This window comes from Zootoca vivipara, chromosome Z, assembly GCF_963506605.1.
Source record: "Zootoca vivipara chromosome Z, rZooViv1.1, whole genome shotgun sequence".
NCBI lineage: Eukaryota > Metazoa > Chordata > Lepidosauria > Squamata > Lacertidae > Zootoca > Zootoca vivipara.
Window position 1 is genome coordinate 46,778,643 of NC_083294.1, and position 23,297 is coordinate 46,801,939.

The following is a 23,297-nucleotide window of genomic DNA, read 5'->3' on the forward strand; positions in this document are numbered from 1 at the left end:
TCTATGCCTGGTTTAAATGCATGCTCTTAATCTGTTCACATAATCACCAGAAGGTGGCATTACTGATTTTGAATAAACGTCACCTCACTTTCTGGGTCTTGAACTTCATTGTGTAATAAGTTTGCCCCTGGGTGCTGTGTGACAGAAATTTGTGCGGCTAAGATTCTTCAGTGTAGAGGGAGCTGCCATATTGATCTGTTTTTATCCTAAGCTGCCATCTAATTAACTCCTGTCATACTGACAAAGCTTCACTCCCCCCTCCCCCAAATGTGAAGTTTATAGCAGGCTTACCAAGGGATTGGACCAAATCATAATTTTTTGGAAAGCAGGTATAGCACCAAAATGATACAGCATCATTGACACTCTGATAATACATATGTTTACTTGGGAGTAACCTCCCCCCCCCTTTCAGTAGAATATGTGTCTTGCATCTTTTGTTTAAACACATAGATTATACACAAAGTCAACCTGAATAGTCACGCTCATTGTAACTAAGTTTGAACAGATCTTTAATTTGAATTTTCCGTGACCCTACAAGTGCTGAATTATATGAATGGGAAACTGATGCTGCCATTTTGTTCAGAATATCACTTTTAATAAGCAGGTACATCAATGCTGGCCTGAAGTAGATAAAGGACAAGATTTTAATCATTTGTTCTAATTCACTGTGTATGTATTCTTCTCTTAGATAAGGCCCCACTAGTGTTCATCCAGATTTCTGGCCAAGTCCCCTGTCCTCTTAGTACCAGTAATATAGAAGCATTTAGTACTCCTAAATATTCCACTGGGTGCAGTATCCCTTCCAGAAGACCCTGTTGCACATTCTGAATTCCTTTAGCTTCATTTTGGTGCTATAAGCACTATGACGGGCATATCCTTCTGGAGCGGAGGAGCAGAGAAACCCTGGTCTACTGATAGTGCCCTGTTTTCGACTTCTTAGGGCTTTATTATTCAGAAACTGAAAACAACACTATCAGTTTTAGGTGAGTTCCTCTCAGGGCCGCCTCAAGCAGGTAGGGTGCCCTGGCGCTGAGGCGCGGAGATCGCTCCGGCGCCCCCGCTCTCGCAGCGCGCAGCATGGCTTTTACGCAGCTTCACCGCGCAGCACCCTCCCCTGCCAGCCTGGCACCCTGGCACCCCGCGCCACCAGGAATGCACCTAGAGCCGGGCCTGGTTCCTCTCTTGAGAAATGCCTGTGGACTATCAAGTCTTCTGTAATGTCTGGTTTTGCTAGAAATGTCTTATCCTACAGAGGTGGATCTAACAGAATCATAGAATCGTAGAGTTGGAAGAGACCACAAGGGCCATCCAGTCCAACCCCCTGCCAAGCAGGAAACACCATCAAAGCATTCTTGACATGTGCCTGTCAAGCCTCTGCTTAAAGACCTCCAAAGAAGGAGACTCCACCACACTCCTTGGTAGCAAATTCCACAGAAACATGGCTTTGGATTGTTTGTTACCAGTGTGTCAGCCAAATACAACCAACCCCCAGAAAACAATTTAAAAACAGAATTAAAAAGCAGTTTAAAAGAATGTAAACAGTACTCTGCTGGGTAGCAGCAGTCCTTTTATAGACTATCCGTCCCTGTCCTAGACCTGGTAGAGAGAGGCAGGAGCAGGACCCACAGACTTCCAGCAGGTGCTCTATGTCTTGTGTTTGTGCACACTTGCATTGCTCTGTCCCCAAACTGTAATGAACTTCTTAATGATCCTGAGTCTCACATCTGCAGGCAACTTGACTAGGAGGAAATTTGTATGAGGGTATTTTTCCTATGATTTTTGGGCGGGGTGGGGGGTGGGGTGGAACAGGAAGGAGGATGCAGTGTGAAGTTGAAGTCTTTCCTCTAATCCTTGCATAGATCAGAATTTTGTGTTTTGTTATATTTAATGGCGTTTTGAAAGGACAAATGTACCGTGGAAAAACCTTTAAGACCTCAAGCTATCTAGATCTTACATGATTAAAAGGTCATAATTTGAGGCCAGCTTAACCTATAATTCCAACCCTGAATAGCAGTGACATGTCATCTGAGAAGCAGATAAATGTGATCCCTGGTGTATAAGGATGCATTAATTCAACAGTTCTATTAATTACTGTTTTATTGAGTAGATTCCATATTTAGTTATTGCTTAATTGGTAATTGTGTGGTTTTTCTTTTCTGGCATGCTCTATAGTGTCCTAGAGATGAAGGCAGAGTTTTTGGAAGAGAGTGCAGTGCATAGTTGCATAGTTGCATTTATTGCCACATGGATCTTGCAAGTTCTGGAAAGATGATGGATGTAGCTCTTTGGTTGCTAGTAGCAGTAGCTTAAAATATAGCAACTCCATCCTTAAGCCCCCTTATATGAGAACTTTCTTTGACGCAAATGGAAAACAAAGTCTACATTTTAGTTCTTGGCCTCAATGTGAAGTCATGCTCTGGTTCTTAATTGAAGCAAAGACCTTTGCCTTTTGGGGACCACAAGTTTCAAACTTCTAGTGCTTAAGCTTCCATTGTGTAAAGCAGCTTTTTCCAAACTGGCGGCAAACAGTTGCAGCAGTTTCTTTGGTCACTTCTTCAGTATGCAATGTTGTTCTATGTCTGTGTACATGCTTATTCCCAAGCCAAGCCTGTTGTTTGTTTGTTTACATTTCTAGACTATTTCATAAATATCAAAGTGGTTTACAGCAAAAATTAGAAGCAAGTGAAGGCTGGGGGGGGAGGGGGGAGTATAGTACTTGTGTTTGACCTAGAAATTGCAGTTAGTGCAGAATGCTGCAGCAGGTTGCTGACAGGAGTGATGATTCTGATGAGACGTATACACTGGTTCATGTTCAGTGTGTTACTACGGTATCAGTGTATATAAAGCCATTAGCCATTGGGACCAGTTTTCTTGTGCGCCACCTTTTCCTGTATGTCATAGTTGGAAGGGACCCTAAGGATCATCTAGCAACTCCCTGCAATGCAGGATCTCAACTTGATTGCTTCATTCTCTGCAGCTAGCTCTTTTACTGGTGCCGTGTAAGGCTAATTTGATAGTTCTAAGAAATGGATGTTTCAGTGTGGTGGCACCCACAGTTTGGAACTCCCTGCTTGTTGAAATCAGGCAGGAACCTTCACAGTACTCTTTTCAGGGCGTGCTTAAAATATTTTTGCTTAGGCAAGCCTATGCTGGTATGCAGCTCTTGACATGATGTCATCTCTTTTACTGTTGATTTCAATTATTTGTAAATGTGCTTAACTGTTTTTTATTCATTCTAATATTTCTTGTAAACTACTTACAAGCTTTATTACAATCAACTGTCATATAAGTTTTGTTAAGTACAGTAAGAATAAAATACCAAGTGTTCACAGTCTGGTCCTGAATAGAAGGCACAGGGTCGATGGGAGTTCTTTTAACCCCTCCCTTCACCACTTTCTTGGAGGCTATGTGATCAAGCAAGGAAGACACTAGTATGGATATCCAGTGCATTGACCCTTGATGCTGTTTTCGTGGTTGGGGTCTCTCTTTCCCCCCTTCTATCATGAGTGCTGCTAAACTTACCCTTCTTCCATAGCCTTTGGCTCTTCACCTTTCAGATTTCAGCTACTGGCCACTGAAAAAAACAGTGCTTGGCATCCTAGTGACTTGCAATCTGCTGTGAACATTTTGTTTCATCTGCAGCTAAAGCATGTCTTGGCCAGAGTTTGGCACTGCTATCTGCACCCCCAGTTCATTGTGCATGTGGTAGAAGAATGTGCACCATGTAAAAAAATGCAGCCCACCATCTGCTCAGATTGCCTTCCAGAAGAAAGATGACCCAGCAGCTGTCTCAGCTGATATATCCAAGGCTTTCATTGTGATTTAGCATTGTTGTGTTGAAAGGGACTGAAAAGTATATCTAGTCTGCCCTCCTGACAGAAGACAGAGCCCTAATTTGAAATACAGTAACTCTAAATAGAGTGAGGATTTCAGATGGGGTTACTAAGTTGTAACGGTTTTGATGATATGATGCATCTGATCAGATATGCTAACTGAGTTGTGCAATACATGTTTTTATCAAGAAATATTGAGTGATATCTAGTTAACTCATGTTCAGAGTACACCCATTGAAGTCATTGGGCTTAAGTAACGAGTCCATTGATTTCAGCGGGTCTTCCTGAAATATGATGAAAGTATGATGCCCACCTCTAGGTGTCTCCAGCACCTACAGCTCTCCTTAGAATTATAGATGCTCCTGGTTGTTTGGAGCAAGCTTCTCCAACCTGGTGTCTTCCTGATGTTCTCAACTACAGCTGCTATCTTCCCTGACCATTGGCCATCCTGGCTGGGGCTGATGAGAGTTGTAGTCCACACAGCCTGGAGGGCACCAGTTTGAAAAATGCTGATCTAGAAAACCGAGCAGATGAGATATGTGAGCTAAATCCCATGCCAAGATGAAGAGTGTTAATAATGGTCTCTTCTGGGGAAAACATTGCCACCCTCCTCAATATATAGAACAGTTGAAACACAACCCAATCACTTAGTCTCCCCAGTGGAGCATTTTCTTGAACTTCTGCAGTGTTGGTGATTATTTGACTTGATTAACTCTGTTCTCATAGGAAGAAGTAATTGTTCCAGGAGATTCCAAACCAATGTGTTGCCTTGAAGAAGGAGTGTTGCGTCTTTTTCAAGATCAGCTCTTTTTTTGAAAGGGGGGGAGGGGTAGGTTCTGAAATGGCTTGCATTTTAGCCTTTGCTTCAGTTGGCTGTACAGCTTTATTCATTGTTCTTACACATTGGTAGTTTGGGGTGAAGGCAAAGGTCGGTTTGGAGAGGAGCAGAATTGATGAGTTGCTGGAACTGTTAATACTAATATTGGGGAGCTCTGTGAAATAGCAATTGTTTGATTTACATTAATGAAGGACTGGGAGCCTCCAAGGGAAAACAAGGTAGACAAGCCATATCCCTGATCAAATTTCATGGTGGCTTTCTGCCCTGCAGTACCTCCAAGGGGTCAGTGCTGATAAGCAGTGAGGACCTTGGCCCCTGTTTGGCAATAGTGCCAATTGTAGAATCATAGAATCATAAAATAATAGGGCTGGAGTAGACCACAAGGGCCATCCAGTCCAACCCCCTGCCAAGCAGGAAACACCATCAAAGCATTCTTGACATATGTCTGTCAAGCCTCTGCTTAAAGACCTCCAAAGAAGGAGACTCCACCACACTCCTTGGTAGCAAATTCCACTGCCAAACAGCTCTTACTGTCAGGAAGATCTTCCTAATGTTTAGGTGGAATCTTCTTTCTTGTAGTTTGAATCCATCGCTCCGTGTCCGCTTTTCTGGAGCAGCAGAAAACAACCTTTCTCCCTCCTCCGTATGACATCCTTTTATATATTTGAACATGGCTATCATATCACCCCTTAACCTTCTCTTCTCCAGGCTAAACATACCCAGCTCCCTAAGCCGTTCCTCATAAGGCATTGTTTCCAGGCCTTTGACCATTTTGGTTGCCCTCTTCTGGACATGTTCCAGCTTGTCAGTATCCTTCTTGAACTGTGGTGCCCAGAACTGGACACAGAACTCCAGGTGAGATCTGAGCAGAGCAGAATACAGTGATACTATTACTTCCCCAATACTCCTATTGATGCAGCCCAGAATTGCATTGGCTTTTTTAGCTGCTGCATCACACTGTTGACTCATGTCAAGTTTGTGGTCTACCAAGACTCCTAGATCCTTTTCACATGTACTGCTCTCAAGCCAGGTGTCTCCCATCCTGTATTTGTGCCTTTCATTTTTTTGCCCAAGTGTAGTACTTTACATTTCTCCCTGTTAAAGTTCATCTTGTTTGCCTCGGCCCAGTTGTCTAATCTGTTAAGGCAAGCATCCTCAAACTTTGGCCCCCCAGATGTTTTGGACTACAATTCCCATCTTCCCCGACCACTGGTCCTGTTAGCTAGGGATCATGGGAGTTGTACGCCAAAACATCTGGAGGGCCGCACTTTGGGGATACTGTGTTAAGGTCATTTTGTGCCTTTCATTTTTTTTGCCCAAGTGTAGCACTTTACATTTCTCCTTGTTAAAATTCATCTTGTTTGTCTAATCTGTTAAGGTCATTTTGAATTGTGATCCTGTCCTCTGGGTTTATTAGCCACCCCTCCCAATTTGGTGTCATCTGCAAACTTGTTCAGCATGCCCTCAAGCCCATCATCCAAGTCATTGATAAAGATGTTGAATAAGACTGGGCTCAGGACAGAACCCTGTGGCACCCCACTAGTCTCTACTCTCCAGGATGAGGAGGAGCCATTGATGAGCACCCTTTGGGTTCGGTCAGTCAGCCAATTACAAATCCACTGAATGGTAGCATTGTCTAGCCCGCATTTTACCAGCTTCTTTGCAAGAATATCATGGGGCACCTTGTCAAAGGCCTTGCTGAAATCAAGATAGGCTACATCCACAGCATTCCCTTCATCTACCAGGCTTGTAATTCTGTCAAAAAATGAGATCAGATTAGTCTGACATGACCTATTTTTCAGAAACCCATGCTGACTTTTAGTGATCACAGCGTTCCTTTCTAGGTACTCACAAACCGTTTGCTTAATGATCTGCTCTAGAATCTTTCCTGGTATTGAGGTCAGGCTGACTGGGCGGTAATTGTTTGGGTCCTCTCTTTTCCCCTTTTTGAAAATAGGGACCACATTTGCCCTCCTCCAGTCTGCTGGAACTTCGCCTGTTCTCCAGGAATTCTCAAAGATTATTGCCAGTGGTTCTGAAATCACCTCTGCTAGTTCTTTAAAAATACTCTTGGATGCAATTCATCTGGCCCTGGAGACTTGAATAAATCTAAACTAGCCAAGTATTCTTGTACTACCTCCTTACTTGTTCTGGGCTGTGTTTCCCCTGCTGAATCATCTGCTCCATATAATTCAGGTCGGGCATTGTTTCCTTTTTTTGGAGAAGACTGAGGCAAAGAAGGCATTGAGGAGTTCTGCCCTTTCTTTGTCCCCTGTTTGCATTTCACCATATTCTCCGCTAAGTGACCCCACTGTTTCCTTGTTCTTCCTTTTGCTACGGACATACCCATAAAAGCCCTTTTTGTTGCTTTTATCCTCTCTAGCAAGCCTGAGTTCATTCTGTTCTTTAGCTTTTCTGACTTTTTCTCTACACGTGCTGGCTATATGTTTGAATTCCTCTCTGGTGATTTCCCCCTTTTCCCATTTTTTGTACATATCCCTTTTAAATCTTAACTCAGTTAAAAGTTCTTTAGATAGCCACCCTGGCTTCTTTAGGCACCTTCCATGTTTCCATCTCATTGGTATTGCCTGAAGTTGTGCTTTTAATATCTCCCTTTTAACAAACTCCCAACCATCATGAACTCCCTTCCCTTTTAGTATTTCTGTCCATGGGATCTCACCCAGCATTTCTCTTAAGTTTTCTGAAGTTGACTTCCTTAAAGTCTAGAATTTGAGTCCTTTTATGGTTTGTTGCTCATTTCCGCTGAATAATAAACTCCAGAAGGGCATGATCACTCCCACCTAATAATCCTGCCACTTCTACCCCACTAACCAGGTCATCACTATTGGTTAGGACCAGATCTAAAATGGCTGATCCTCTTGTTGCTTTCTGGACCTGCATATTCCCGGAGGACTGACTTTGCTGCTCGTCTTCATATTCCTGATCAACTGTGATGAGGGAGAGATCTTCAAATGGAGTCTGTTCTTTGTCTTCCATGTAAAGGGAGAGCACTTCAAATCGATTGTGTAGTTCAATCCCTGGGCCTTCTACTTCTATGAGTCACGTTCCTCCATACATCTGGCTCCTGTGTTGGGGAACTGACCTTCTTCTCAGGGATGTCCCCTGTCTCCTCCTTGGTGCAGACAGTGTGCTCTGCTGCATCCAATAAAAGCTCCAGCTCTTTAATTCCCTGGAGCCTGAATACACGGGCCTGAAGCTGCTGGACCTTGTCTTCTAGTAGGGCAACCTTGTCTTCTAGTAGGGCAACCAACTTGCAGGTGTAGCTGCCTACATCCTTTGGCAAGAATACAAACATTGCGCAGGAGTTGCAGGTGACTACAGTTGTTCCCTCCCCCTCCATCTTGAAAAGCTTGAAGTCGGGGGGGGGAGAAGACGAGTCCGAGGTCTACCCCAATAAACGTGTGAGACTTCCTGCCCTAAATCTAAAAGATGGGTCAAACTGCGGCACGCCCCGCTGCACTCCAAACACTGACTAGCTCCGCCCACAGCTAGTCACCTGACTCACCAGACTCACCAGAAGTCCCACCCCCTCAGACCATGTGCTCAGGGAGAGCACACTTCCAAGGTCACCTGCAAGGTCACCGGCCAGAAAGAAACACACACACAAGCCTGGACAGTCACCCAAATCCAAGAGGCAGAAGCCTGTATACGAAAAGCTCAGCCACCACGCTGACTCACCCCTCCGCTACGTTCGGTTCCGTCTATTAATGGGGCCATTCACCCTCCCAGCTTTCCATAGCTGCATGGCTCTTATGGCACCTTCTACAGACTCGACCAGACTCCGGCACTGAGGAAGATTGGAAAGCATGTGGCTGGGGAGACTCAGCCAGATGGGCGGGGTACAAATAATAATAATAATAATAATAATAATAATAATAATAATAATAATAATAATTTATTATTATTATTATTATTATTACCACCACCATCCCTTAGTGCTCTGGTATGTAGCAGAATTAGCATATTCTGTTACTCCACAAGCAGCAGGACTTCTGTCTTGCTTGCCACAACCAGGCAATGCTTCAGGTTGAACAGCAGTGACCTTGCTGCTCTTGTCTTCTGTGGGTGTCAGTAGATGAAAGGCACTCTTTTAGTACTGAACTTGATCATTAATCTTGCTTTTTTTTAAAAAAATGTGTGTAACACACCAGTGATCTGGCAGAGAAGCAATGATTATGTAACGTGTACAGTGTTGTTTAGCCAATGGTGCTTGGCTGCATGATGCAAAGGATTCGTGAGTGATGGCAGGGTCCAGACTCCAGTCTCTGGAGCGATCTATGGAAATGAGACCAGTTCATGCACTGTTGGTAGTGCATGCTTTGAAAAGTAGGCATCGCTTAGCATGTAAATGTGTGACTGCATCCAGTTCTGTGAATGCAGCCTTTGGCGTTGGCAGCATGCTTCAGTAAATCTGCTTTTATTGGCAATAAATCTGGCTGGTCTTATCAGCAAAACCAGATCTCTGGAGTTTCAGGTTTTCTTCCTTAGAATGTAAAATCAGAGCTGAATATGCTCACAGTGTCACATGTGGCATGTGCATCTGTCTTCTACCCTCACATCTTTGAACTCCCTACCTTGCTAATTTTCCGTAGCATTTGTGATATTAACATGTCTTTCTCCTCCTCATACTCGCCTCCATTGCTTTAAGAAGGCTGCTTAAAATATTGCGCTCCTTGGATTAGGGCTGTAGGCCCAGCAACGTTCAGTTCAGCTCTCTGTGTTCGTATGTCATATGCCTCTGTACCTTGGATACCTGCCCATAGTTACAGTTCTCCTTGCAGCTTGGGACTTGAACACAAAAATCTTAAAGCCCTTTCGGCTAGTGCCTCCTTCCTGCAATGCAAATGAAGCTGAACAGAAATAGTATTTTTAAATAAAAAGTACAGGTATTATTGCTTTCGTTGCCTTTTCCATTATACAGTATTTAGACTTTTCGCTGAGGAAACATTCAGCCATGCATGCTACTGAACAGAAATCTGCTCTAGTACCGGTAGCACCTCACCACAAATAAATGAGAGAGAAAGAGACACATTAAGTCCATAAAAAAATCAATATTGGAGTCCACTTGTGAACCTGTTACAATAGTATGCAAATGGGTAGCACTTGTTCATGAGAGGTGCTGTAGATGCACCTAACCGGTCAGTCAAGCCACTGCTTGGTTTGGGGTGAAATTATTTTCTGTTCTCCCCTACCCTTCCCCTAACAAGCTCTCTGTCAGAGATGTCTCCATAAAGCAGATAAATTTATGTGTGCACTTTAAGGGTGCTTTTAAAAAATGTGCACACGCTCACACACATGGTAGCTGCTTGCCCCTTGAGGTCATCACCAAACAGACCACAGGGGGGGGGGTTGGGTGTGTGTGATGGACACCTGCGTGCCCTGCTGCTTTGTCAGGACTTCAGGCAATTTGTGAGCTCTTGGGGGGGGGGGCTGCTCTATTTGATTGTTGATCGTGTTCCTGCAAGGGCAGTTATTAGCAGCACATTGCTCTCCATTTGCTGCAGACAGAAGACGGAGAGCAATATTCATGTTCCCTGAGCATATTGTAAACATGCATGAGGTTTTTACTCATCTCACCTGGAAGCAGAGAATAGGGGAAATGAGAGTGCCTTGAATCCAAAGCTGTGTGGAAGAACATGCAGGAATCTGCAAATATGTAACCTTGTTCAGTCGTTTGGTCGCTCTGACTATGGATTAGGAAAGACTGGTTTCCCCCTCTCTTCTCCTCCCCATTTATTTTCCTTTTTTTCTTAAACAAAAGCAAAAATATACTATTATTATTATGCAATAGGCTTTTGCCACAATGGCATCCTTGCATTCTTTGGCTTGCACGGAAGCAAAACAAGCTGCTGTGTTTGGTCACTGATCTCTCTGTCGTGTGGCCCAGGGCTATGCTGAGATTTCTCTCCCAGTTGTATTGTTGCAGCTCAAACGAAGAATGTTCAGAGGATGACAAGTGTGTACTGAGTCGGTATGTTGCTTCATTTTCATTATGGATCCAATCTCTCTCTCTCTCCCCCCCCCCCCCGCTACTATTGGTCAGAAATCAGGTTAATAGGTGCAGAATGTAGTATGGTGCTGCAGTGTGACTGTGAAGGTAGAACAATAGCACTACAGGCTTTTTCTTGGGGGGGGGAGGCATTCTTTTTATAGAATAAAGCTGCATTGTGGTGACTTGTAAAGTGCAGCTCCTTTCTCTCCCGCCCCCCTTCTTTCTGTTGAACATATACTGCAGTCAACACTTCTCTAATGAGGTGGCACTATTCGAGTTGGAGTGATAGAATCACCTTTTTGCTTTAGGGGACAGCAGGGTTTAAAATGAGATGCCCCTCAACCCCTTTTTTCAGACTGGAAGCTTTGGTTTAAGCTCATTGGCAAGCATGCTTGGTTTGTTCCGAGCTTCAGCAGCCACCGTTGTGCCAGTAGCGTGCATCTGGAATGGAAGTCCAAGTTGGTAGTCTGTTATGGAAACGCTGTTTGCTGTTATTGTAGTATCGTGGTGACCAACATGCCATTGAAATGGAAAACGAGTTCTCCTGCTATGTGGAAATTCCCAGTTCCTGTGCTTAAAACATCCAGGTCGTCGCCACTTTCTCCGGCATACATGTAAGTGAGAGAACTGAGGCTATTTTAAGGTGGGCTTTCTTTCGTGAGATTACATTCCCCCCCCCCCGGCTTTTGTTTTGTGAGATATAACCCCCCTCCTTTCCCCCCTTTCTCCTCTGGTGCTCTGATGTGACATTGGTCTCAGAATTTTTATTTCTAACCTTGCATTTCTTTCATTAGAACCTCTAAAAATTTAACACTCCTTTTGTTGTCAGTTTCCCATTTCTCCTCCCCAAACGATGGATGTTATGTTGAGTCGTTCCTTTGTTGAAAAACAGAAATGGTGCAGATTTGGTCACATTCATAATTCCTTTTCAGTGCCTATTGTCAAAGTTTGTGCGATCATTGGTCCTTAAAGATCTTAGGTGAGCAAGTCAGAATCATCAGTACCCAGATCTCCCTTTTTTATAGCTAATTTTAAAAATGGATATGTATGTAATGCCTACCATTATGTCATTTCTGTATTGTGTGCATACGTGTGGCACTGTGAAATAATGGGATTGCTTCCTTTGACTGCAGTTTTTTACCCATTTTTAGCTATTCCTTAGAAGTCAAAGCAGAAGTCAAAAAGTAAATGTTGTCACTGCCAGAGATGCCTTGATTGGGCTTAGTATTCATATTTTTAAAGGGCACTGTGGCATTTTAATAGACTGTGTTTTTCTGGCTGACATTGAGCACCACACATGGCCTGCAAAAAATGAATGCAGTAAGGAGAAGTTAATTTGGTTCTGGTAGTGCTCATTAATAAATGAGCCGTGGTGGGAACAGCTTCAATGGCTCATACTTATAAAACACAAAATATACGCTCAACCAGCATTGAGGCAGTTCTTCTTGAGGGTTGCATGAATGAAATGTGGTAAGTTTATGCTTTCAGCTTGTATACTTACCGACATCACAAAGGAGCAAATTGCCCCTCAATATTGCTGGGTAAATATGAATAGCAGCATCATTTTGCTCAAATACCCTTTTTAAAAAAAAGCTTTTTACTAACTTGGGGCATCTAAAAATTATAGTATCATAATTCTGAAGCTTGAAAGCAAATTGTTGAGTGTGACACATCGGAAGGGGGAAGTGGCTTTTTCAGGCATTTTCATACTGTATTTCAGAGAGAACTGGCATTGCCTAATGATCAGCACTGTTGTGGATTTAAAAATATTGGGATAAAGGGGAAACTCTGCTCTAGGCTAATCTCTGGTGTGCCTACCACTTACACAAGGGGAATTTGCTGCCATTGTTTTCTGTAACAGGCAGCATATTAAAAATATAGTGTTGAATAGAACTGTGCATGATTACAGGTAGGTAACAGGTAGGTTGGTCTGAGTCGAAACAAAATAAAAAAATTCCTTCAGTAGCACCTTAAAGACCAACTAAGTTTTTATTTTAGTATGAGCTTTCGTGCGCATGCACACTTCTCCAGCTCTTATATAGTAATACATGAGGCATAAATGTTCAGGAGGCAGATTCAGCTGTAGGTGAGAAACCACAATTGTCTTTGTGAAAACTGGCTTTCATTCATAGGTGTGTAAGTTCAGCTTGTAGAAGGTTGCTTAAGTACAGTAATACCTCGGGTTATGAACACGATCCGTTCCGGGTCGCAGTTCGTAACCCGAAAAGTTCGTAACCCAAACGCGACCTAAACCGCCATTTTGCGCATGCGCAAAAGTGCGCCCCGCTTCTGCGCATGCGCGGGACGTGCGTGCAGTAAAAAATACTTCCGGGTTTATGGAGTTCGTAACCCGAATTGTTCGCAACCCGAGGTCGTCGTAACCCGAGGTACGACTGTATTGTTTTAAAATACGGTAATATAAAAATTCTCTAGAGGTCCTTACAAATTGCTTTGTTGTAAACATTCCTGTGATAGGTGTTTGTTTATTCTTTAGCTATAAGTAACTTTTTCTTCCATTCTGCATTCTATTTAGGGAGGGGGTTGGCATTGCTATACTGGTGGCTAAAAACTTCTATTATGCCATGCATACGTTTATTGGCATACCCACGCTCATGCCAAACCACTGCTACCTGCCTTTAGCACTTGGTGTCTGGTGGGCTATAATTCAAAATGTATTAAATCATAAATAAAAGAACCAATCACTTAATGTCAGAATACAGAGTATTGGCAAGAATATAAGCCACACCCAAATATAATCCGCTCCCATTCCATTTTACCGGATGTCTGTTTCAGCAGCAATATTGTAAAAGCCAATTTTTGTAAAGTCATGAATTTAAGCTACACTTTAACTTTTCACGGTCAGAATTTGGAAAAAAAAAGTGGGTCTTACCATACTTTTCCGTGTATAAGACGAGGTTTCTTAAAAAACTAAAGAAAATGTTAAAAGGGGGAGGTGGTCTTATACACGGGGGCAATCTCCCCCCATTTTCTTAATTTTGAGTCCCCCCAAATAGGGGGCATTTTATACATGGGGGCGTGTTATACACAGAAACATACGGTATATTCAGGCCATTACAGTAGTTGACATGTGGATCTGGTTTTTTGGACTTCACATAACAACCAAAGGGAAAACTTGTACATAATCCTGATACAGTTGAGCACCAGACACAGCCCTACCTCACACATTCCTTTCCGAGGAGATGTGTAGATGTGCTACCAGTCGGAGTATACACTACTGAGCTAGGTTGCCATATAGTCTGCCTAATGTAAGGCAGTTTCCAATTCTGAAGGAAAAGCATTTTTGCTCTGCCTTCACAATCCCATTGCTTTGTGTATCTCTTCTACCTCCATGTTTCCATGTATTACTGAGACAAAGAAAAATGGTAGGAGAGTAAAGGGCAACAGGTGGCCATTCCCTGCATGTGGGGTTGAGCTACCCACCCAAAGAGTTGATTTGTGTGCTGTTTATATTATCTTGTGGATGTTGGGTAAGCTCCTTCTGGGTGTTTGTTTCAAGAAGGGCTCTGAGCTGAAGTCGCATGAGGACTGTAGTATGCTAGGCAGAGCTAGGGTTGCCATAAGTCTGGGATTTCCTGGACATTACCAGGATTTCAAAGGCAGAAGTGATGTCTGGGGGGAATTTCTGGAAGGCAGCAGTTTGTCCTGCATCTTCAGCAAGTAAACAAAAACATTGCGTTCAGTTGGCATTTGTGTTCATTTGGCTCAACAACTTTGGGGTTTGTCTAAAAAAAAGTTCAATAACTTTCAGGGTATCCTGGTTTTTACTTTTTGAGATATGGCAACTGTAGCAGAGCACACTTAAATTCTACACCTTCTCTTTCCATCTTGAGTTATGTGTCCACATTTTTCAACTGCTTGTTGAATTTTTCTGTGCATGCAGTCACCTGATCTAAATTGCATTTTGGGAGCCTAGATTCGTGTTTGCCTTCCTTTGAATCCTTAGGAATGAATGGGATATGTTGGAAGTAACGTTTATGCATAAGCTGAAGGAAGTTGGTCGCTCACAGCAAAATCTTGCGTATGGCTGCTGTACCATAAAAGCCCTGAACTTACCTGCATACCTACCGACTCAGTTTACAGCTTGCGTGGTTTTTGTTCTCCATCTTTTTAGCTTGACCTGTTTCTCTTTTATTCCTCCCAGCGGCAGCTGTTGTTGTTGCTGGACTGTGCTGGTCTCTTCGATTTTAGCACGTGAACATGAGCATTCTGGAGGCAGAGGGATTGTGACCCAAGAGGCAATAAGGAGGAGGTGTGCTAGCCAGCCAAATAGCTGTCCCCAGTCTGCCTGTGACAAGGTTAAAAGAACAGAGTTCTGATTGGTTAGCTCTGCAAGCAAGTGCTGTGCTGTAATTGTTCTTGGGTTTAGCACAAGCACTATTTCCTGGCTGGGATTGTGAGTCATCCTCATTTTCAGGGAGAGAAGTGCAGCAAATTCCCAATTAAGAAAGTGGCTTAGGAAATGCTGATATGAACTTTTCGCCAGTGTAGTCTTGTTGGCCTCTCTCCTATCTTATCAAAGCACTCGAAAGAAGCATTGACTTTTGTCAGTTATTTTAAAAAGAGCCTTTATTTTAATTTGTCATAGTTGAAATGCAATAATCAATGACTAGTAGAATTGCATTCTCTCCTGTTCAGAGTTATTTTTCTATAGTAAACTATTATTATTATTATTCCGCTTTGGGAAGAATAACTGTAGAGTGTGTGTGTGTGTGTGTGTGTGTGTGTGTGTGTGTGTGTGTGTGTGTGGCTGCTTGTTCCTTATAGAGTTTCTACCTACTTTAGTCACACAGTGTGAAGCTAAAAATTACATCAGCCTTTTTGTCTTAATTAAGTTGCTTGCAGCCTGACCCTCCAACTTACTGCACCAGCAAACAAATGTTTATGGTACACCAAATGCTGTATTTTAGATTCAGTGTTTGAGTTGTAGACAGATGTTCTTGTAGGCTTAAGGGAGGCAGAGCTATTTGAAAGCACAGTTCATAGACTGAAGAAGCCGCCTTTCAAAAGAATCCAACTAAGTTACTGCCCAGTCTGCCAATGCATCTAGTCATTTATGCCCTAAAATGGGGAGGATTCAACATCTCATTTTGTAAAGATTCTCTACTCTACTACCTTGAGATGATTCAAATATGCCACAGGTAACCTCTCTAGTAGCAGTTTGCAAAACAACAACAAACAAACAAAAACAGTAGCCAATGCGACACTCTACAGATCTTGTACTCCAGATCCCATCAACTACAGGCAGTAGAGGGTGGTGGTCACATGGCTACTAACACAAGAAGGGTATTGTGCCATAGCATACCTGGCAACCTGGAAGAGCCCAGTGTCCATCTACTATCCAAGATGTGTGATAGGTGCAGCTGTCCTTCCTACAACAACCGATCCAATCCAGACAACAACATGTCACAAGCAAAACAGACATTAACTTCTGTTTGTCAAATGCCCACACTTTTGAAAAGGGTTAACATGCCATCATTCTACCTCTTCTGATCATGCAATCTGTGCCTTGTTCAGAAATGTACGGGTACTTTCCCTTTTGCATCTATGGTAGATGAATTTCTTGATTCCAGGTTGCTTTTGAATTTTGCAGCTAGAATTGCTGGTTGTATGCTTTTACTAAACAGCTGTTGTTGATGCATTTCCTTATAAAACAATTGACTGAAATCCATTGTTATTTACGGATCAAGTGGGATTTTTTGCTGCCCATGTATAATGAAATTCCTTAAATAAGACTACTTTTATTTTCCTGAGGTGAGGAAGGGGGGGTGTCTCCTAGAGCACTTGTGTGCCCACAGTTTACCCTTTCTTCTTTCTACTTGGCCTTTGCCAGCCTGCTACCCTCTTGATCAGAGCTTTCCAAACTCTGTGTTGCAACACGTTAGTGTGTCGGCGTGTGCTACTCTAGGGCTGATGCTGTTCTACATAGATAGCTATAGACTTGTGATAAGATAAATGTGTTTAGTGTGCTGCACCCGTAATTACTGTAAGGCTTGACTACATTTCAGTAGCTTGTGATCATAAAAGTTGTTCTAATAATACTTGAAATTTGATTCTTCAACCTGCTTCCTAGTTGGTTTTTCAAAAATGAGGGAGCTGTTCAGCATGCTAGTCTCTCTGCCCCCACAGCTTCTGGATCTGCTGTAGAAGAGACATTCGTGGGCAGATAATCTGTTACGCATCACTGACTCCAGAACAAGTTATGTACAACAAAACAAAACAAAAAAGTCCAAATGCTTAATTTGTGCATGTTTTCAGAATTTGTTAAAAAACAGAAAGTATTAGTGAAGTTTGCCCAGGCAAAACAAGAGAATCCATGCGATCACACAGGGTCCCCATACGTTTCACGGTCTATTGATCCCTGTGCCACCACTTTATTTCCCACTGCCACCAACCAGGCTCTACCTGATAAAATACTGAGTCCAGTCAGGGTTAAATTGGAACATAAAACTTCTGTTTATTTATTGCAGTTTAACAAGCGTGTGGTTTCATAAAAGGTCTTCAGTCAATTATAAACACTTGGTGCATATACTGGCCTATACCTTCCTATACCTGCTCACACTCCCTAAACCAACCTCCTTCCTGCATCCAGTTCCACCCTTCAGTTATCTACTGATCTTCCTATCAACCAACTGTTACTGATTCAGCTTATATTCCACTATACTAACTCAACCTACCCACAGACTCCCACTCCAATCCCAACTGAACTCTGAACCCACTGAACTCTCAACTCTGACTAACTGAACTCCCCCTCAGGGCTGGTTTTATAGTCCCTCTGACTCCACCCCCTTGGGTTCTTGTTGGGTAACCCGTTTAACTATTTCACCTCCAGCACTATCATAGGGTCCCCGTCACACCATGGCATAATGAAAATGTGAGTTAGAACATCTGGGTGGCTTTGCAGCTAGAAATTGTTGATTATTTGTTTCTGGGCCCAATTCAAGGTACCCTCATTAGTGTTTAAAGCACTAAATTACTTGGGCTCCAAATATATGAAAGACCACCTCCTCCTCTACAGGCCCTCTTACATGGTAAAATAAAGAGAGGGAACCCTCTTGGAAATTCTACAACCCTCAGAAGTTTTTGTATGTGTGTGTGTGATGGCTTGGGAGAGGACATTCACTATGACAACCCCTAATTTTGTGGAATTGCCTGTGCACAAAGGTGTGTCTGGCCCCTTCAGAAGTGTGCATGCACACGAAAGCTCATACCAAAATAAAAACTTAGTTGGTCTTTAAGGTGCTACTGAAGGAATTTTTTTATTTTACATATGTACCATAGTAAATTTAATAGTCTTTAAGGTGCCCAATAATTTTGCTTTGCTTCAAAAGACTTACAATGCACCTACTCTGAACATTTAAATTCTGTCACTTTTTTATTTCACATCACAACTGAGTCAACCATCATCTGAAGTCAGTATGATTCAAAAGGTACTGAGCTTGAGTCTCTTGGAGGGTGAGGTGTGCATCAACTAGGAATTTTGCAGTAATCCAGTCTTTGCAAATTCTTACACAAAACAACCTGACCTGAATCAGGCTAATCTAGGGATCAGAAGACAGCTCTGTGCTACTTTCAATGCTGCAGCATAATTCTCAGCCTTTTAAATATACCAAGCATACATTTAAATACTTCCTCTGAGAGAGAATACATCTTTTAAATGTGTATTAAAATATTTATTTGAGGAGGATTTTTCTCTTTAAAATCCACAGGTTATAATGCCACGCTGCCTCTGTACTCCTTGTCCAAAAGTGTAGGCAGTATGTTTCTTTTTCGTGGGTTTTCCATAGTTGAGGCATGCATCCTCAAATTTAAGCACTGAACCTGTTTGCCTAATTTGCATTTAAGACTGGGCCACCAAAGTCCTACTTAGCTCTCTGTTTAGGGCTCATGGTTTTACTATCAAAGATTGGGGGGGGGCTTTTAAATAAGTATAGAATAATTCTATTAAAAGTATTTTCTTTCCTTTTGTCACTGTTACCACAAACTGAACTCTAGTCTTCTCTGCTTATTGTTCGAGCTTTTCATCTTCATGAGATATGAAAAAGCCAGGGCTGTTTAGGAATGGCGTCCAACAGGGAACCACCTCTACTTTAAACCCTAACAGGATAAGAGAGCATCAGATGTTAAAAGCTATGGTTGCCCAATGAGACAGAGAGAAAAAGGTGTGCCCACACTTCCATATGACCAAGGGGGGCCTTAAACTTTGCCTTCTTAACAATAGTCTTCCATGCATGTGATGGAATGAGGAGTGTATCAAAATGGCGTGTTCAGGGTATGAATGTGTGTTGGGTTTTTTATTTATTTTGTACTTAAAAAAAGCACTCCAGTGAGTGCTCACTGGAAGGACAGATCGTGAAGCTGAGGCTCCAGTACTTTGGCCACCTCCTGAGAAGAGAAGACTCCCTGGAAAAGACCCTGATGTTGGGAAAGATGGAGGGCAGAAGGAGAAGGGGACGACAGAGGATGAGATGGTTGGACAATGTTCTTGAAGCTACGAACATGAGTTTGACCAAGCTGCGGGAGGCAGTGGAAGACAGGAGTGCCTGGCTTGCTCTGGTCCATGGGGTCACAAAGAGTCGGACACGACTAAACGACTAAACAACAAAAACTTTAAAAATACAGATTGGGGTGCATGCATTCCCTGCCCAATTAGACTGTTGGGGCCTAGAAGACTTCTTCCCACCTCATTACATATTGTTCATCTGCAGCTGTTGTGAATTGTCTTAGCTACACATCTTTATAGTACCTTTGCATTTTGCAGATTTTTATGTTGATTAACTCCTGCCAACCTAGCAGTTCGAAAGCACGTCAAAGTGCAAGTAGATAAATAGGTGCCGCTACAGCGGGAAGGTAAACGGCATTTCCATGTGCTGTTCTGGTTCGCCAGAAGCGGCTTTGTCATGCTGGCCACATGACCGGGATGCTGTATGCTAGCTCCCTTGGCCAATAACGCAAGATGAGCGCTGCAACCCCAGAGTTGGTCACGACTGGACCTAATGGTCAGGGGTCCCTTTACCTTTTATGTTGATTAAAAATCCAACTGGCTGCTTCCTCCCCCCCCCCATTTAATGTAATGGCATCTATTGATTAGAGCAGTGGAATTATTTAGAAAGTGAATGAGCACCCCTCTTTTTTGGAATTCCTAGTTCTGATATAATATGCACACTAGCAAACACTGATGAATATTTTTACATTCATCATTTAGCGGTACTTAATGAATTGTAATACTTGTCATGCCAGCATTAATGAGCACAAATAAAATGCATTTGTTAACAGTACCTAATTTGCACCTCAGAAAACATGCTAATGCAAAGTTGACCTAACTGGATAGCCTAAGTGGAGGGAAATGACTTTATTAAAAAAAGAAATCTAATTCCTTGATTTGTGGCCATTGAGGTATGAGTTGCTGGTAATTAAGCATCTGCTGGTTAGTTTTATTTGTCCTGATAACTTGCAGCTGATGCATAAAGTGGAGGGTGTGTTTCAGTTTTGGAATGTGCCTACCTCACAGTTGGATGATGATAAATTCTTATGAAGAAAGAAAATTCTCTACCACTGGCTTTGGTCTAAGATTTTGGAGGCACTGCTTATTCTTCAAGGGAAGAAAGCATATGTCTATATCCTAACAGCCAATATTTTTACACACGGGGGGGGGGGGCAGACAATGAGGTTATTTCCATCATATAAGGTTCACAGCCTTATGTGAGGATGCTCCCAGTGCCCTGCAAGAGAGATTCCTTCCTCTGCTCCATGGACTTCTGTTGAAGTGCCTGTTCTGATGTTGCTCTCCTCCTACCTCCTTTTCTGCACCATGTACCAATCATGCTTCATCCACAGCTTGATAAATTGGAGGTGGTTCTGATATGCTAAGCTTGACTTGACAGATTGAAGCCTCTTCACTGCTGCAGAGAGAGAAGTTTCACACATGGGTAGACTCAGAATGTGAGGGGTGGTTCCTCTTGGCAAGTAGAATTTGTCTCAGTGGCTTCCTGGCATTTTTATCCATGCACTAAAACAGAAGTCACCAGACCCTTATGAATAGTCAGAGGGTGGGGGTGGGGGTATTACTCAGAAGGGTGGTGGGAATGGGTGATTGGCTGATAGGAGGAGAAGGTTAGTACTACTTCCCTTTTCCAGACCATACTAGTCTTGCAGTGATGTAGGATGGAAACTTTTTTCCAGTGCTTTTATTTTCCTTCAGGTGGTGGTGGTGAATCCCCATTTAATTACCATATTTTTCTCTCCATAGGACGCACCTGACCATAGGATGCATCTAGTTGTGTAGCTTTTTCTTTCTTTCTTTTTTTGCAAATGGGAAAAGCCCCGGTTTTTTGGGGGTGGGGTGGGGATCAGCTCAGAGTTGTGCATAGCTGCCAAGTTATCCCTTTTTTAAAGGGAAATTCCATTATGCTGAATAGGCTTCCTCGCGAGAAAAGGGAAAACTTGGCAGCTATGGTTGTGCAGCTTTTTTTGCAAAGGAGGAAAGCTCCAATTTTTAGGATCAGCTCAAAGTTGCTGAATTTCCTTTCAAAGGGAAAAATCCTGTTTTTATGGGGTTCAACTCACAGTTCTGCAGCTTTTTCTATAGGAAAGGAAAGGGACCCATTTCTACAGTTTCCAGACAGATAATCTGATCAGCCAGTCACATGTCTCCCTCTGCAGACAACAATTGAGGCCTAGGCAAGGGAGCTAGCTCTCTTATCTCCCTCCCCAATCTCTTGCAATCAGCTGCTGAGTAGGTTCCTTTCAGCTCATTCCCTCTTGTTAGCCTTTAGCTCTTTCTTTTCTTTTTAAAAAAGCATGATCTACCTTTAGCCCCTGGGCAATTCGGCTCCAAGGACCAAACATTCGCTCTATAAGACAAGACGCACAGACATTTCCCCTTACTTTTTAGGAGAAAAAAAGTGTGTCTCATGGAACGGAAAAATACGATAGTAACGTGAATAGATGGCAATTGCAATAACATTAAGCAAACACGACACAAGTTTCAAAGTTTTTATTTTTGATTACCAAATACATGTAAAATACACATATTGCTCTCGAGGGCATCAGAAATATTTCCAGAGCAAACTGGAGAAAAATCCAGTGCAAATTACTCTTAATTTGCTGAGGAATTTTCTTACAGGATTTCTAGAATCAGCGTTCTAGAAATTGAACATCACTGCTGAAAGGCTACAAAGATGCATCACATATGACTGCTGGTTGGGTGTTCAGCACCTAATTGAATCACTGCTGGGGTCTTCTATAAAAAGTATGTTATGAAGTTATTTTGTTGAGACCGTGTTAAATTTAGCAAGGTAAGCTACCGGTAGTTGCTCCCATTCTTCCCCCAACTCCAGTCTTAAGTTCTTGTGCAAACAGTTTTTAATATGGATATGACTTTTTCTATCTTATATTGTCTACTTGCTGCTTCTATGAAAGGCAAAACTGGAGTAGCTTAATAATGTGCAGGGAGGTTATGGACTTTGAAGATATTTTTAATAGGAATTGTTCTCAGCCAGTATGTTAATGCCTGCTTTCTTATACTTGTCACACTTATTTCCTGGCATGGAATACAGGGAAGGAGGAAAATCCTTAGATTAGGGTTGTGTAAATGTTCTATGCAATTAATCAAAATGTGCTTAGAGATTTTCCACCCAGGTTGCTTCTGAATTGTTAATTGCAATTAACAGAATTGTGTGCTAAAAGAAGCACCACTTTCCATGTGTCCCCATGTACAGATAAATGATGGACTTGCTAAATACAATCTGTATTTCTGTAGTGTGTGTTCTATGTATTTCACACCCACGTTTTGAACCTGTGTTCATTGTTTGGTCCAAGTTACTTGTTTAGTATTTCTTATGGTTGATCCCTCTCTGAACTATCCGTGGTTTTGACTAACCCCTGAAAAATTCTCATGTTTCAGAAATGGCTTTAAATAGATATAGTCTCCCTGACTCAAAGCAAGAAATGAATGTTCACAAGAATTCCGTGAAAATGTTGATACAGTATACAAATTGATATATGAATTGGAATCATTCAGTGCGGGTACAAAAAGGATTAGTTTAAAATTTAGTTGCATCTTTGGGCAGTTAAAGTAATTTCTGAAACTGATTTGGAGGCCAATGTTTTTATCTGCATATTGACAGTCTTCAGATAACTTCTCAGTAAGAGTGGCAATTGTGCTTCAGACATGTTATGAAACTGCCCTATATAAGGGGGTGCCAATGTGCATGGTTTTCAACTTGGGCAGTAATGGTTTCACAGGTTATGGAGAGCTTTCTTCCTCCTAAAGCCCCATGATCTACCTTCCAACAGTAAATAAACTCTTTTTAGACACCTCCTAAGTACACACACACACAAAAAAAGTACGCGGGTGGCACTGTGGGTTAAAACAAAGAACCTAGGGCTTGCCGATTAGAAGGTTGGCAGTTTGAATCTCTGCGACGGGGTGAGCTCCCATTGCTCGGTCCCAGCTCCTGCCAACCTAGCAGTTCGAAAGCATGAAGTGCAAGTAGATAAATAGGTAGCGCTCCAGCGGGAAGGTAAACGGCGTTTCCGTGTGCTGCTCTGGTTTGCCAAAAGCGGCTTTGTCATGCTGGCCACATGACCTGGA

The 23,297-nt window shown here is 42.5% G+C and overlaps 1 protein-coding gene across 7 annotated transcripts in view; it reads left to right on the forward strand.

Moving 5' to 3' along the window:
• Window positions 1–23,297, forward strand: part of KLHL13 (kelch like family member 13) — a 94,444-nt gene that overhangs the window by 26,899 nt on the left and 44,248 nt on the right. The window contains exons 1-2 of one of the 7 annotated variants that reach the window (XM_035102270.2): window positions 1,807–10,663; window positions 11,185–11,298. The exons of 4 other annotated variants lie outside the window; for them this stretch is intronic. In XM_035102270.2, coding sequence (XP_034958161.1) covers window positions 10,584–10,663; window positions 11,185–11,298 — 194 coding nt within the window. In that variant the 5' untranslated portion in view covers window positions 1,807–10,583. Of the gene's footprint in view, window positions 1–1,806; window positions 11,328–23,297 lie in introns of those variants that run through there. 2 more of the 7 variants (XM_060270321.1, XM_035102275.2) reach the window with 2 other exon arrangements.